Source organism: Triplophysa dalaica, chromosome 14 (genome assembly GCF_015846415.1).
Source record: "Triplophysa dalaica isolate WHDGS20190420 chromosome 14, ASM1584641v1, whole genome shotgun sequence".
Classification (NCBI taxonomy): Eukaryota; Metazoa; Chordata; class Actinopteri; order Cypriniformes; family Nemacheilidae; genus Triplophysa; species Triplophysa dalaica.
This window is the reverse complement of record NC_079555.1, coordinates 11,869,228-11,883,724: the sequence shown is the minus strand read 5'-3', so window position 1 is coordinate 11,883,724 and position 14,497 is coordinate 11,869,228. Positions and strand designations below refer to the sequence as shown.

The following is a 14,497-nucleotide window of genomic DNA, read 5'->3' as shown; positions in this document are numbered from 1 at the left end:
TAAGTTCAGTGCGTGCGTGTTCTTGATCGCACGAGTGTGCGTGTGACTTTTATGTGTACATGTGTGTGCGTGATGCTCAGAAACTGTCCTCTGGGTCAGTGTCTCTGAAGGGAAAGGAGGTAATCACAGGGTAGCTGCTTCTCTGCAGCATGGGGAGGGAAACTACTCAGCTCAACATGTGAAGGTGTAAATGAGACCCAGGAGATATAACACCTCACATGAAGATTAATGCTTTCTTTCTATGTATGTATATATCAGAGGAATTCTGTGCAGCTGCTCTTATGTGCATTCTTCTCCAGCAAGTACTGTGGATGCTTAGCTACTTGGTGCACGGGAAGGCAAGTGGTCAGAGATTTGTGTTGGTACGAAAAGGTTGAAGCTTGGAGTGAGCCATAAATCATTACCATTGAGCCCTCGAGCAAGGCACCTCTGTCCCTGCATTTAGTGTTCTGCTTTGAATTAAAGCAGCAGGTAAATGTCACATTGTAGGTGGACTGTAACAATGTCAGATTTTCACACTATTATTGTGGACAAAATATTTATTCTTTCATTTAATTTTGAGGCAAATTTTTTGTGCAGATTCAGTAGTAACACAATATCAATAATTAAGTTTTTAATACCACAGTTGTTATCATGTTGGCATATTGTGACACCCCTACTTTGTAAAATATTAATGCTTTTTGACGGTATTGGTTTTCTTATCTTGGTTTTAGCCAATTTTGTTTCTTAATGTAGTCAACAGTTTGGGTTTGGGTCAAATACACAAACATGACCATCAGATCACAAAAGATATTATTACAAGATTATTTATACCAAGTGTGGTTAGAGAGGCCTGCTGTACTTGAAAATTCTTTGCACTCTTGAGGTTCTTCTAGGTTGATTTATATTTTTATCGTATTAGAATTGATAGTTTTCTAAATTAGAGGTCCAGTGTACAAATTTAGCAATATCTATCGGTGAGGTTGTGAATTGCAACCAACAGCCCAATTCCCCCTTCCCATCCCTTTCGAAGTGCTCTGGTGGCTGAAACAGGACTTAAATAATGTCACGTTTGTGCTTCTTTATCGAAGGAGATAACATATTTTCAAAATGTGCTCTGTAGAGAAGTTTGTCCGTTAGGGCTACTGTAGAACAGCATGGCGAATTCCATGTAAGGGGACCCGCGATGTTTGTAGATAGAAATAGCTCATTCTAAGATAATAAACCATAATGCTTCATGATGTCAGGTCTTTATACACCACTGAAGACACAATTACAGCATGAATATTATATTGCATTGTCAATAGATCTTGCAAAAATTACACACAGCACATATAACATGACATTTTTTCTTCAGTTTACTTATATAATAATTACTCCCAGGGGTTCTCTAACAACATTGAAATCAACATATTGTGCAATCTGCTAATAAAGATCTTGATTTGTTCTCAGACTCATCACTCTCAAGTGACTATCAAAAGCCAACATTTTGATATCCACCCCTTAATTCACTTTATTCTGGTTTAACAGAAACCAGTCAGTCCACACTCTGAAGATTACTGGTAACATTTCAGTCAAACCAACATTAAATCAAATTCCAGATATCAACTTCACACAGCTTTCTGTTTTGCTCAGTCTTCCAAGTATTCAGAATTTATGAAGTGACCCTCTTGTCCAGAAATCTGAGCGGATCTTCCGTAGTGTTCCATGCATCTTATTACGGCACGTTATTGAACATGCAGCTCAACAACCTCAAACCTTTCTTATCTGACTCTCCATGAGTTAAGGAATGAAGGAAAAGTAGAAAAGGGGCTTGCTGTCAATCAAACTGATAGATGTTTGCTAGCACAGCTGCACTGAATCTGCCCTATCGAGCATGTGAGCATTCTTTCTTATTTGCCGCAGAGTAAATCTATCCAAGTACCATAGGGTTTACTTTAAGAGTGTATGTGCTTTAAAGCTAGTGTTCTTTGAATCCTATATATGGAATTGTAAGTTCCTCCTGCCTTATTTTTTTTACCTAGGCTTCTGAAGATTTGAATAAAACTTTGTTATTGTTTTCAATTACCAAAGCAACGAGCTTTCGACGGGCTCTGTTAAGAACAGTGACATCATATGACATTTAACAAAGCAGCTTGTTTATTGCAGACTTATGAAAGAATGTAAAATCTATGTTTTTAAAAGAGCTAAACATTCTGTGTTCAGTCTATAGCTGAAAGTCATAGTGTAAGTCACATGAATAAGGGCATAGATCTGCATAATATGTTTCTTAGCATTGGAAATATGTTCCCGTTATTTTTAAGGGGGTGTCTTGCTCTTTGCAAGTTATCAAAGATAAATCCCAGATGTTTTTTTACAGCTAGTCAGTAGAAGACTGTATTCTCAGACTGCAGTACACCCACAGACCGCCCACAGTCTCCTCATTGAAAGTCTGATACATATTGCTCACAAAAATGACAAGTGATGGTTAAAACCAGTTTCAATCTGATTGACTGGCTTTCTAACTAGAGATTCAGCAGAGAACTTGCAAACACAAGTAACCCATGTTCCTGACCTGGTGCTAGTTATTTTGTCTGTAGTAGGTCTGTTTATTATGGCTTTTTCTGGTCATCCTGTATATGAATAGGAAATATTTAAAGAACATGAAGGGACATGTCAGTCTCAGGTTCTTTAGTTCCGGGAAGACCTTAACCAGAACAAGTTGCAAAGCAGGCTGGACTTTATGCTGTACATCAAAGGTCTGGTTATTCGAGAGCAGAGGTGTTTCCCTGACAGGAATATTTGTAATATCCATTTGAGATGTAGTTACAGTGTTTTTGTGTTGATGACACAGATGGGGTCTCCCCCGACACATCAGAAAACTGCCAGAGCCAAACCAGCCTCATACGCCTCACCATCTATTTATGATTTTTCTCTCTCACCATCTCTGTGATGTTTAAACTGTTCTCTCCTTCATGCTGATTTTAACATTTTTAATCACTAACTATCAGCATAATACTTTTAGCTGCACTGTATGTACCACACTATCTCCTGTCACCGGTGACCATGGTATTGCCAAGGAAGATCATTTTTTATCCTTAACGTTTCTATGTGAAAGACAGTAACCATAAAGTGTAATGATACTGTAAACATCATATATCCAGATGAGGCTCAGGTGGGTTTTTCTGGAGAGCCTTTGGATTTTAAGTGCCTATCACACACAGAAAGGCAGATGTTATGGCATAGAAGCACACACACACACACACACACACACACACACACACAGATCGGAATTCCAGGCAGTACACGGGGGAAAGCATTCTGGTCGGGTTCACCATGACCCAAATATTGTTCTCACATCATATTACTCCATGTGACATGATTATGGTAGATGCCCATCGGGGGCGGAGCCATTACAAATATGCTATGCACCAGTAGAAATCTCAAGTTTAAGTAACAATTTCCCTATTTGTCAGTGTATAGTCTTACATTGATGGTTGTGGAAAATGGGTCTATATGCAACGTAACCCAACTCGCAGTCGTACATTGACCGCGTTCGAGCAGAAATCATTCCCTGCTCCATTTCATTTCGAAGTGATCCCTATGCCCTACTCTCTTCGAGGAGTAAAGCTCTTGATGTGTAAGCCCTGAAGGGAAAAACTCAATTGTTCATTTAAAATTAACATGGCAAAAGGAGATTTAAACAACACCATTTTCTCTGTATTTGGATTGACATTTTTTATGGTGTTCCATTCCCAAAGGGCCCTTCGCAGGGAGACATATTCCGGTTGGAGGGCACCGGGTGTCTGCGCACGCTTGTGTTTCCTTTCTGCACTGTCTATATTTCCGAGTTATAGACATGATGCGCGGCGGTGCTTCTTGTACAGGGCGCACTGTTGTTTAAACATTTCAAGTCACAATGAGCTGTTTATGAAGAAAGGCTCGACTTCCAAATAATGTCATTTTCATCAAGTTCAAGCATTTGAAGCGGTTTGTTCATGGTGTGTGAGGCAGCAACGATTCGTCATCTCAGTCATTATGAATGTTGTATGAAGTTTTGACAGAAAAGCACCAGAAATCCACAGGTCATACATACATTTCTGTGTACATTAATAGATGAAAATATTTGATAATGAAAGAAGGAAAGGGCACAGGCCTACAGAGAGATCTATCACATGTAGCTTTGTGAACTGCTGGCATCTAGAATGAGTTTGATCAGCATTTTATTGTTCATAGCAAAGGGCTGTCTGAATTTATATTTTACAGTTTGTGAATTAATAAAATTAAAAGCTTTGTATACGCACCCCTCAAAATCCCCCATAGAGCCCATTACAAATCCTAATTTAGCCCCTGCTCATATGCACAAACACCATAACCAGAGAAGGATTTGGTTGGTAAATTGCCAGATAAATTGAATGCAATTTAATGAAGGCATCTGAATAATGCATAAATGTAAATGCAATCAATTCTGTGTGGAATTTTTATCTATAGACCAGTTCAGTAAACATCCTGTTTTAAGTTTTTAAAGTCCCCCTGTGGTGAAAAATCAAGGTTTTTGTTTGTCTATGTGGTGTTTTTAACATACCTTAAGATAACTCGTGTGCAAATTCATCATTTTAAACCATTGCCGAGTATTTTCTCTATAAAACTGTAGTTTACCAAAGACAGTTTGAAATGCAGTTTGAACCTCTGTTTATGACATCATAACCCTGTAACCAATCACAATATCAGATTTGAGCAATAGATATTTCAGGATGGAGCATAGACTCGACACTGAAACGATCGATGCTGTTTCAGCTCTGATTCTGCAACACGAGGATGAGCTGCTCACATGTTGAATGAGGCATCTACATATGTACCCATGATCAACGGTCCGAAATCACACGCCTGACTAATTTGTCAACGTATACTAAATGAAGCAAAGGTGTAGCGTTATATTTAAGTCATTTTAAGGCATGAATAAATTAGTATCACAGGAAAATACTTTGACATATACTATTGTCATGCTTAAAGATGAGTTTTAAGTGATAAATGATCAAATGCAGTGGGACTTTAACACTGCACAAACGTTTGAACAAAATACAACCAACAGGTCTTGTTGAGTGGTCTATACATTACACGCTTCTACACGTCAATCTGTCATCTCTTGTTATAAGAAACATTTATATGTGCCAGACACAACAATTTAGCCTCATAGCATACAAGTTTATTGGAAGTCAGTTTTTAGAGTTGTTAGAATTGCCTCCCGTCTCTCCTTTCTGATGCTGTCCACATCAGTTAGGGCCGCTCGATTAATCACATTTCCCATTCAAATCTTGATTAAATCGATGTGGCTATCGCGATTGTGAAATCGCGAAGGCTGCGATTATGTTGTATGCGCAGCTTGTTCGTGAAGCACGGCTCTGTGATCTGTGGGAAATACTGCTCAATCTGAAAGCACTAAGTGTTTGAATCGCTTAAAACGTGCATTTAAAATGCAACACCCGTCAAACATCATCCTTATCAATATACTTTAATATCATGAAAATTCCTGAGAAGGCTTGAAAAACATTGATAGAAAGATGCCAGAGGCAGATAGGAAGACGGCATTTCCTGGCTATCGCGTGATACTTCTTCTATGGAGCATTTGAGGTTCTGTGCTAGAGCGCCCTCTGGCTTTCGGATGCTGCTGCAATGAACAGTATTTCACTGACAAACTGCGCATAAAACATCGCAGCCAACCGGCAAATCACCTGCGGTTTATTTTCGATTTATCGAGCAGCCCTAACATCTGTACAATTAAGCTGCTTTACTCTTTTTATAATCCATTGAGAAACATGTCGAGCGATCAGCGGAATTTCGCTGAAAGGAATTGCTGGGCCAGTAACTTCTTCAATACTCCCAGAAAAGTCCAGACACGCTTTGTAATGTCCAGCTGAGGCAGCGTCTCTCTGTCTGTCCTCCTGCAGACGCCCATGTGACCGCAGCGGCATTAGTCTAAGGATGATGAATTGTTTGGCTGATTTAAGCACCTCTATCTCTGTCTAATTTTTTTATGTTCAGCATCTACACTTTGCTTAAACTTGGATAAACTCAGCATTGCCTAATGGACCTTATGTCTGTGTTGCTTCAGTGGCCCAGTGAGACCTCATGGGTCACTCATCTCTTTGATGCTGTTTGTGTGGATTTATGAAAATACTGCAAATTATACATTAAAGACCACCTGTAATAAATCCTGTTGCCTTTTCTGGTTTTCTTTTCTGTTTCATGCTTCGTCATTGTTGTGTTTCTTATGCACTGCGCAATGCTGCATTTGTTTTTTTGTGCAGCCATTTTTGGCAATACTTCTCATGTAATCTTTAACAGATTTCCAGCTTTCTCTGACTGGCATTATTTTTTGTATTTGCACTGTCTAAATGCTAGCTCTCCCTCCTGCCGTCGTGTCAGTTATATCATACAAATACAGCAGATGTGGAGAGAAATTCTTGCACACAGAATGGACACACAACACACAGACAGACACAGCGCTGTCAAATTACTGAGATAGATTTGCTTATGCTCTTGCATTTTGTCAAATCCAGACTGATGTGACACGTTTCCAATGGCAAGCAATTTGTGCGTCCAGGAAAGCAGCCAGTCAGAAGATATTTGATGTTTAATGAAATGGTCCTGATTTCACTGTGAGGAATGTCCTTTTGCTTGTTGCTGGGAATAACTTTTCAGCGTAGATAAATAATAAAGTTCTACATGAAGGAGATTTATTATGTTGATCCTAGTTAGGGTGCAGTCTGGTTTTTGGCATCTCAGGTATACTACTGTGGGCTCCAAAATAACATACTACAATTGTTATACCCCTGAAATCCATCCCATCTGTTTACCCACTTGCTTATGGTCCTGGCTCTTCTTGGTCACGCTGTTCAGCAATGCTTCTATAGAATGACAGACGGAGACCACTGAAAACAGATAGTATATGGGTACTTTATTAAAATATTTGCTGTGTAACTCGAAGCCCGCAGGACACTACAGGATACTGTAGATGTATGTAATCTGTCATTGAAGCAGTTTTATTATCTACAAGCACAGCTATTATCTTGCGACTTCATTCTCTAGCCTTCTGATAGTTCCACAGAGGCTATACACGTTTACTGCAAAAAGCAACTGCTTGCGTTTTCTTGCTCATCCACGTTTTTTTCTCTGTCAGCACTTTACTGTTTTCCCTGCCAAAGTTTGTCGCTTATCCCAAGCCACTAGATATCAATAAAACTCACTTTAAACTCATTTTGCACACTACAGCTACCAACTTAATGCGGTGGTAACAAACCTAAATACTGAAACGGACAGTTCACCCAAAAATCTGAAGTCATCATTTACTCCCACGAGTTGTTACAGGAAGATATTTGGAAGAATGCTTGTAACCAAACAGTTATTGGCCTCCATTGACTACCATAGTTTTGTTTTACAAAGTTCTTTGTTTGTTGAACACAAAAGAAGATGTTTTGAAGAACGTATGAACAGTTCTGGGGCACTCTTGACTACCATTGTTATTTTTCCTACTATGGTAGCAGTGTAACCTACTATGGTCCCAAGAACTGTTTGGTTAGAAGCATTTATTCAAGTATCGTTCTCTGTGAATGAAAACAGAATTGTTATTTTGGGTTAACTGTCCCTCTAAGGGGAGTGAGAGTTATGTTATGTGCCATAAAAATGAGAGTAACCCTACATTCAAAAGGGGCTTCAGCGACAGAGCTTGACAAGGGGGTGTGTCTGAAGCGTGGCCAGACCCAATCGTTATAATTACAACAGCCAATCACGTTGTTCTCCTGTCTTTCATTAACGCAATTGGCTAGCACCTGCAATAGGTTGATTGCACAACGTGAACTGACTGGCTGACTCCTGCATTGGTGCTTGAAAAGTTGAGACATTTTCAACTTCTGCCACGAGCAACGCCAGTGATGCGACACTGAAGCTCCGTGTGAATGTACAGTAACACTTTACAATAAGATTTTACTTTTTAATGTTAGTAAATGCATGAACCAACAATGAGCAACAAACTGTAGTTTAAGTTTATCATAATCTATTAATCTTTGTTAATGTTAATAATTAACTATGTTTATATTATTATAAAAGAATAAATGCTGTAGAACTATTGTTGATTTGTGGGAGCTAATGCATTTACAAATGTTAACAAATACAACCTTAATTTAAAGTGCTACAGAGATAAACTATCATTTTTATTTATTTACATGTCAAAACTAGCTTTTAGTTTTTGCCTTTATTGGACAGACAGTGATTTTTTTAGAGAGGACAAGAAGTGAAATGGATGATAGAGAGGGTGGGGCCGGGGAAAGGACCACGAGCCGGGATTCGAACTCGGGTCGCCAGGCGTTATATGTCGGACCACGAACCACTCAACCATCGGCTCTGACAAACTCGCTATCTTTAACAAACGTGCTCACCAATATTCTTTAAAAACTTTTACTTGATCTAAAAGCTGTTGTAAAAAATGAAACAACCATAATCTCACATGATCAAGCACATTTCTGTAGTTTTTGCTGGTTAATTACTTTCTGTTGATTTAATAGAGTTTAGATCCCAGAACACAGATGTTCAATTTTAATAACAATATCTCTCCCTCTCTCTGTTTCTGCCTGTCAGGAACCTTGGGAAATCTGGATTGAGAGTATCATGCCTAGGTCTGGGTGAGTATCACTTTATCAATCTCAGAAAATATATTTTGTGCTGCGTGTCTCTGTATGCTGTGGTAGATTGACAGATAGCAGCAGGCACAGATTTTTGAGGCCTCGGTTTAATTCCCTGTGTAACAGTTCATTAATCATGTCAAGCACCATGCTGACTTGAGAAACTCTGCTTAGTGCGCTAACACATATACACACTTGCTTATCTCTCTTTCACACACACGAACACAATCTGGCTCTTGATGTCGACATAAAGACACTGGGAACTGTACAGTGGGATATATGCGCACAATTACTAAAGCTGAACTTTGGTAACCAGTGCGAGCCAGTCAGCGTTAAGGACCTCAGAGACGACAAAAGGCCGACTCAGCTTATAAAGCGAAACAGGCCAATGCTGCAGGGACTCAGTTTGCTTGTGTGCGTGTTTACATTTGAACACTTCAGTGTGTCCATGTATTAAAAAAATATTTTAGAAGATGAATAGTTACGGTTTTAATCTGGCCTGCATCAGATGATGCTTGTTTTTCTTAAAAGGGGGCAAATGACACGGCAAAATGAATATTAGCCTTTATTTTAGATGATATGTTCTGTAATGTTTATACACGATTTAAGGTTAAAAAACGCTGTATTTTCCACATAACGTGCATGTTTGTATCTCCTCTTTTCCCCGCCTCTATGAAACGCCCAGATCATCGCTGTGAAAAGCGATGTGTGCTTTCATTGGCCAGTTTACCAGTGCGTAGTGATTGGTCGAATACTGCAAGCTTGTGACAGAAATGTAAACCCTCTTACCATATTTGGAACATCAGGTTCCGAAGCAATTGTACTGACAGGTGATAAAATGTCATCGGTACTTCCTTTGACATGAGCCCAAATCTGGTACTTCCTTCAATTTGAGCCCAAACCTGATAGGGAAAATAAAGATGATCAAGTCGATACATCAACTTTGCCAGCGTGACTTGAGCAGGATTTAAAGGATCGGTAAGGTTTTGTTACAAAAAGATGATGTTAAATAGTTAAAAATGATAGCTAACTGTTTAACCTTTTATATACGACGTTATAAAGACTATAAACAAACAACCATACACATCATACAGAGTTTGTGTGAGATAGAAAAAAACTCGCATTACAGCAGGGAATGGTAACATAATAAATAACGAGAGCGCTTTGGCCCTTCTTGATCAACCAGTGTGAGCTCAACTCGCCTTAGTCCGTAACAAAGTATTTTCTAAACGAAACACACAGCGTCTCCGCGACATGGCTGCGCCAGTGACGATACAATGAGATTAAGAAGTCTTCCTACCTTACTTGCGTTTAGATTTGGGCAGTTTTTTGGTCAAGTCATGCTATGAAGTGACGTACATTCGCCGGGGTGTGATTACACAAGGTGTTTCAGGCAGGTCTGTGTTCGCTTTTAGAAGGAATGCATCTTTTGTTCCGACACTTTAATTTTTGCAATTGTACGTGTCTTATACATGCATGGGCAACTTATAACACACCAAAGACACAGAAAAACACGTATTCACGCCATATGACCCCTTTAATGCTTCCTGTATCTACTGCTTATTGAAATAGTGGCAACACGTTAAAAGTGAATCTTATAGGTTTGCATTGTTTTCTGTTAAATATGCTGTAGAAATGATTTTTATGTGTAAAAGATGTGGACGGCACATGTTTTTGTCACAGCGCTCGGCAGAGATCGAGGTGAGAATGCGGTCATAACATTTTAAGCATGTCTTACATTACAGATTTTATAAAAATCCAACAATAAGAAAGACAGAAAGGACAATATCTCACTCTTTTGTAGACAAGGGAAATAATTTGTTAAATAAAGAACCAGGCAGGTTAAGAGTCCTGCAGTGAGACTGTGTGGGTTTGTATTGAGAACACAGGTGGTGTGTTCAGGTTTATATAAGTCTGTGTGTTTTGTTCTTTAAAAATGTTCTCTTTTGCGAGTACTAAACTTACTATTCTTCCAGGCTGATCATACATGAACTTCATTTTTGGGGTGGTGATTTCGTACAAATTCATGTAAAGTAAATTGTAAAAAAAAACGATTATTCTAAAAAGAGCACACACCTACACCTAACCGTCAATCATGGCACAATAGCTGATTATAACTTTCGAATGAGATGGATGAATTCATATCTTAAAATAGTTACGAATAAGAATGTGTTGTTTTTCAGTTATTGTCATATGTATGTTTTCTAGTAACATCTCTAAACAATAGCAGTATGAAAAGGTGTTTTTATTTGTATTGTTGGATATTTTTGTTTGAATTTGATGTTACTTCTTGATTGAGAGCAGCTGCTTTTCTGGCAGTATTGTACTGAATTAGGTACTTTTATCGTTTAAAAAAATAACTTAAATAAAGCACAGTGAAGTACTTTTGTTTGTAACTTACTACTTTTTTAGAAGGGAACTTTGTTATAGTTAGTTGTTATTATTAGTTATTGATTTCTGTTTTACTGATATACAGTGATGTGAAAAAGTATTTGCCCCTTCCTGATTTTTAGTCTTGCTTAAATGATCCAGATCATCAAACACATTTTTATATTACACAAAGAAAACCGAGTTAATACAGCAGTTTTTAAATGAAGGTTTTATTTAATAAAGTTCACATTCCCCGTGATCCTATTTTTCAACCTTTAGTCAGTGTGTAATGTTGCTGTTAGAGCATAAACAAAACCTGCAAAATGATAAAGCTCAAAGTTCATCGCCAAGCGAGATATTGTCTTTAACAGAATTCACTTTTCAAGGACTACAGAGGACGGCTGGAATCGGACTACAGCCCTCTACTTCCCGGGTACAAGATGTCACTATTCGGAGTGCTTTTAATAACCCAAAGTTATACGCCCATTTTTTGGCGTATAGGGCTTCTTAGTTTTAATTTCTCTCGACATAGTAGGAATAACATTTGCGATCCCTAACAAAGATTGACGTTTGCTAATGCACTAGCAGACCTCCGTTACACTTCGATCGATCCGCATATTTTCAATTGATAAAGTTACGTTGACGCAATTGTTACTGTTTATTGGTAAAAGCCAAAGTTTATGAATACAAGTGCACTGAGAGTGACAAATCAATACAGCCTGTGAAGCGGAAGCTCACTGATATGGTATGGGTGGGTCATCTTCACACACATACCTAAGCAGGGAACCAATCACAGACCTGTTCAGCTTAACCAATCAGAGCCATTATGTGAAACATAAAGCGTTTTTTTTTTAATTAGAAACATGAACATCCATTGTTAAACACCTTAAGAACTCAAAGCCTAAAGAACAGCAAACGACTGGCTCCTTTAAGGGAAAAAAACATCCAAACATTTCTGACCCTATGTGAAAAAGTAATTGCCCCCTAAACCAAAAAACAAGTTGTGCCACCCTTGGCGGCAACAACTGCAATCAAGTGTTTGCGATACCTGGCAATGAGTCTTTCACATCGCTGTGATGTGATTTTGGCCCACTCTTCTTTGCAGAATTGTTTTAATTCCGCCACATTGGAGGGTCCTAAGCATGAACAGTCTTTTTAAGGTCATGCCAGAGTTTGATTAGGCCCACTCCAAAACCCTTATTTAGATTATTTTAGCCATTCAGAGGTGGACTTGCTGGTCTGATCTTAAAGTGCATTTAAACTTGAGGTCACAAACACATTCTCTTTTAGGATTCTCTGGTAGATCGCAGAATTCATGGTTCCATCTATTATGGCCAGTCATCCTTTTATGACCTCCTGGACGAGTCGTCGTTGTGCTCTTGGAGTAGTTTTGGTAGGCCGACCACTCCTGGGACGGTTTACCACTGTTCCATGATTTCTCTATTTGTGGATAATGGCTCTCACTGAGGTCTGCTGGTGTCCCTAGACTGATACATTTCATATACTTTGTTTCACAAATACTTAGCCTACTCTCACAATCATATAACTTACAACTTATTGAAAATATTGTTTAATCAAATTTCTGCTTCATTTTACTTTATTAGAAATATAAATCAGTTTGCCCAAAACGCACTTATTAAGTTATAGGAAAGGCGTTTCTATGAAGTGGATAGTTGTTTCAGAACTTGACCGAGGTAGTTGTCCAGGAGAATATGTTTAGAGCAGCCGCCCAGGTAGCCGTCTCATGCAAAGGTCAGTGTGCTGCCAACTGACCGTCTCTCATAATGCCACAAGTGCACAAAACAGGCAGTAGACCAATGTTTAGTTAGAGAGCACGCTCAGAGGCAGCTGACCACCTCGGATCCTGATAAGCTGCATTAAGTAAGGAAGGTTTTAAGTTAACACACAGACAGCTTCGCTCAGTTCTCTGTGACAGTACAGGTCACTTATTTTTAGGAAGAAAAAAAATGACATAGAACCACAGTTTACTTTAAAAAAATACGTCACTGCATGTTTAACTAGATTATAAAATGATATTGATATTCAAAATGATAATACCAAATGTAAACCATCAAACATATATTTCATTTATATTTAATTTGATCTGTAAATCACTCTCCCCAGTGAAACAGTAAAAATGAGGTTGCAAATTATTATGCAGAATCTTACTGAGCAGTTTAGTATATTATAGTCTTGTAGTTACATCACTTATACAGGTACGCCCAAAATTATTTATACCCAGGGCCAATTTTTCATTATGGTTAATCAATGGAAAAACTTATTTATCATTTACAGCTGTTAGGTGGTTTTTATAATTGGTGATAAGTTTTGGGATTTTGCAGATATCTCCAGGTTTGGGGTTAACTGTACAGCCACAGAAAACATTAAGAGATGATTCCAAATTTTCATTTAATCTGCATTTCTAGATCATGTATTCTGGCAATTCCATTCCAGTGTCTGTTGAATTTCAACCAAATCAAACCTCAGGATGTCATGGTTCTGCCTCTTTTGGTCATGTTTTTCTCAGTCTTGTGGCAGGATCATGACAGACCCACGTGTTTAGTGTGAGAGAGACAAGGCATTGTTTGTTTTGTGATGCCATGCGCTCTCTCGGGTCTCGTCTTTGTTCCCGTCCTCTGGTTCCCTCATTATTGATTGTTAATAAGTTCATGCCCCGCACCCTTTTGATTTGGTCGCCTATTTAATGCCCTTGTGTTTGCTGTCCTGTGCTGATTAATTTTGCTCTGTTTGCTGTACCATAACCTTGTGGATTAACATACCCTTTGGATTGCCCTGCCTCGTGTATTGATGTTCTTGTATATCTAGTCCTGTCATTGCCGTTTTGTGAGTTAGTGTGAGTTTTCCTGTTTCCTTTGCTTTTGCCCCTTTTTGTTTCTGTTTATATTTTGTGTTGTTCTTGTTTATCCCCTTCGTGGGTCTTTTTTTGTTTGTAATAGTGTTTTGCTTACAGCTGAATGCACTTGGGTTCTCTCTCCTTGTAATTCGTGACACAGGAGTGGCATAAAGTCATCCAACAACGATGTAATACTGACAGCATGACAAGACATAAAACTGTCAAAAAAATCTAGGTCAATACATAAAAATTAATTTCACACTTTTCCTAAATACAAATATTACTGATGTTTTGCATAAAAATAAATATGAACTTGTTTTCTTCGTGACTAAATGCAAATAAAAGCAATATTTTGATTTGAAATATTGTTAATAGTTCATTAGTCTCAGCATCAGACATCATGCCACGTGCCTTAGGCACACTTTTCTGGAAACACTTCAGCACGTTCGAAGTCGTCGATTGGTTGAATTTTACAGGATTTCCGGGAGTCTTCCGGTGTCCGCCTTGCATGTAGAGTTTTCCGCCTGGAAACAACAGGAAGTTTTTACAATGTTTGCTATAGGAATTTATCACGATTGACTAAACGCTTAATTCTTAAAAGCATGCCAGGTTCACGGCATTATAATCATTTTGTTGC

The 14,497-nt window shown here is 38.5% G+C and overlaps 1 protein-coding gene across 6 annotated transcripts in view; it reads left to right on the top strand.

The window, feature by feature from the left end:
• Nucleotides 1-14,497, top strand: part of kcnab1a (potassium voltage-gated channel subfamily A regulatory beta subunit 1a) — a 150,398-nt gene that overhangs the window by 108,574 nt on the left and 27,327 nt on the right. For 5 of the 6 annotated variants that reach the window (XM_056765585.1, XM_056765582.1, XM_056765581.1 and 2 more), the window contains one exon: nt 8,593-8,636. The exons of the other annotated variant lie outside the window; for it this stretch is intronic. In XM_056765585.1, the coding sequence (XP_056621563.1) occupies nt 8,593-8,636 (44 nt within the window). The remainder of the gene's footprint in view (nt 1-8,592; nt 8,637-14,497) is intronic. 6 annotated transcript variants of the gene reach the window in all.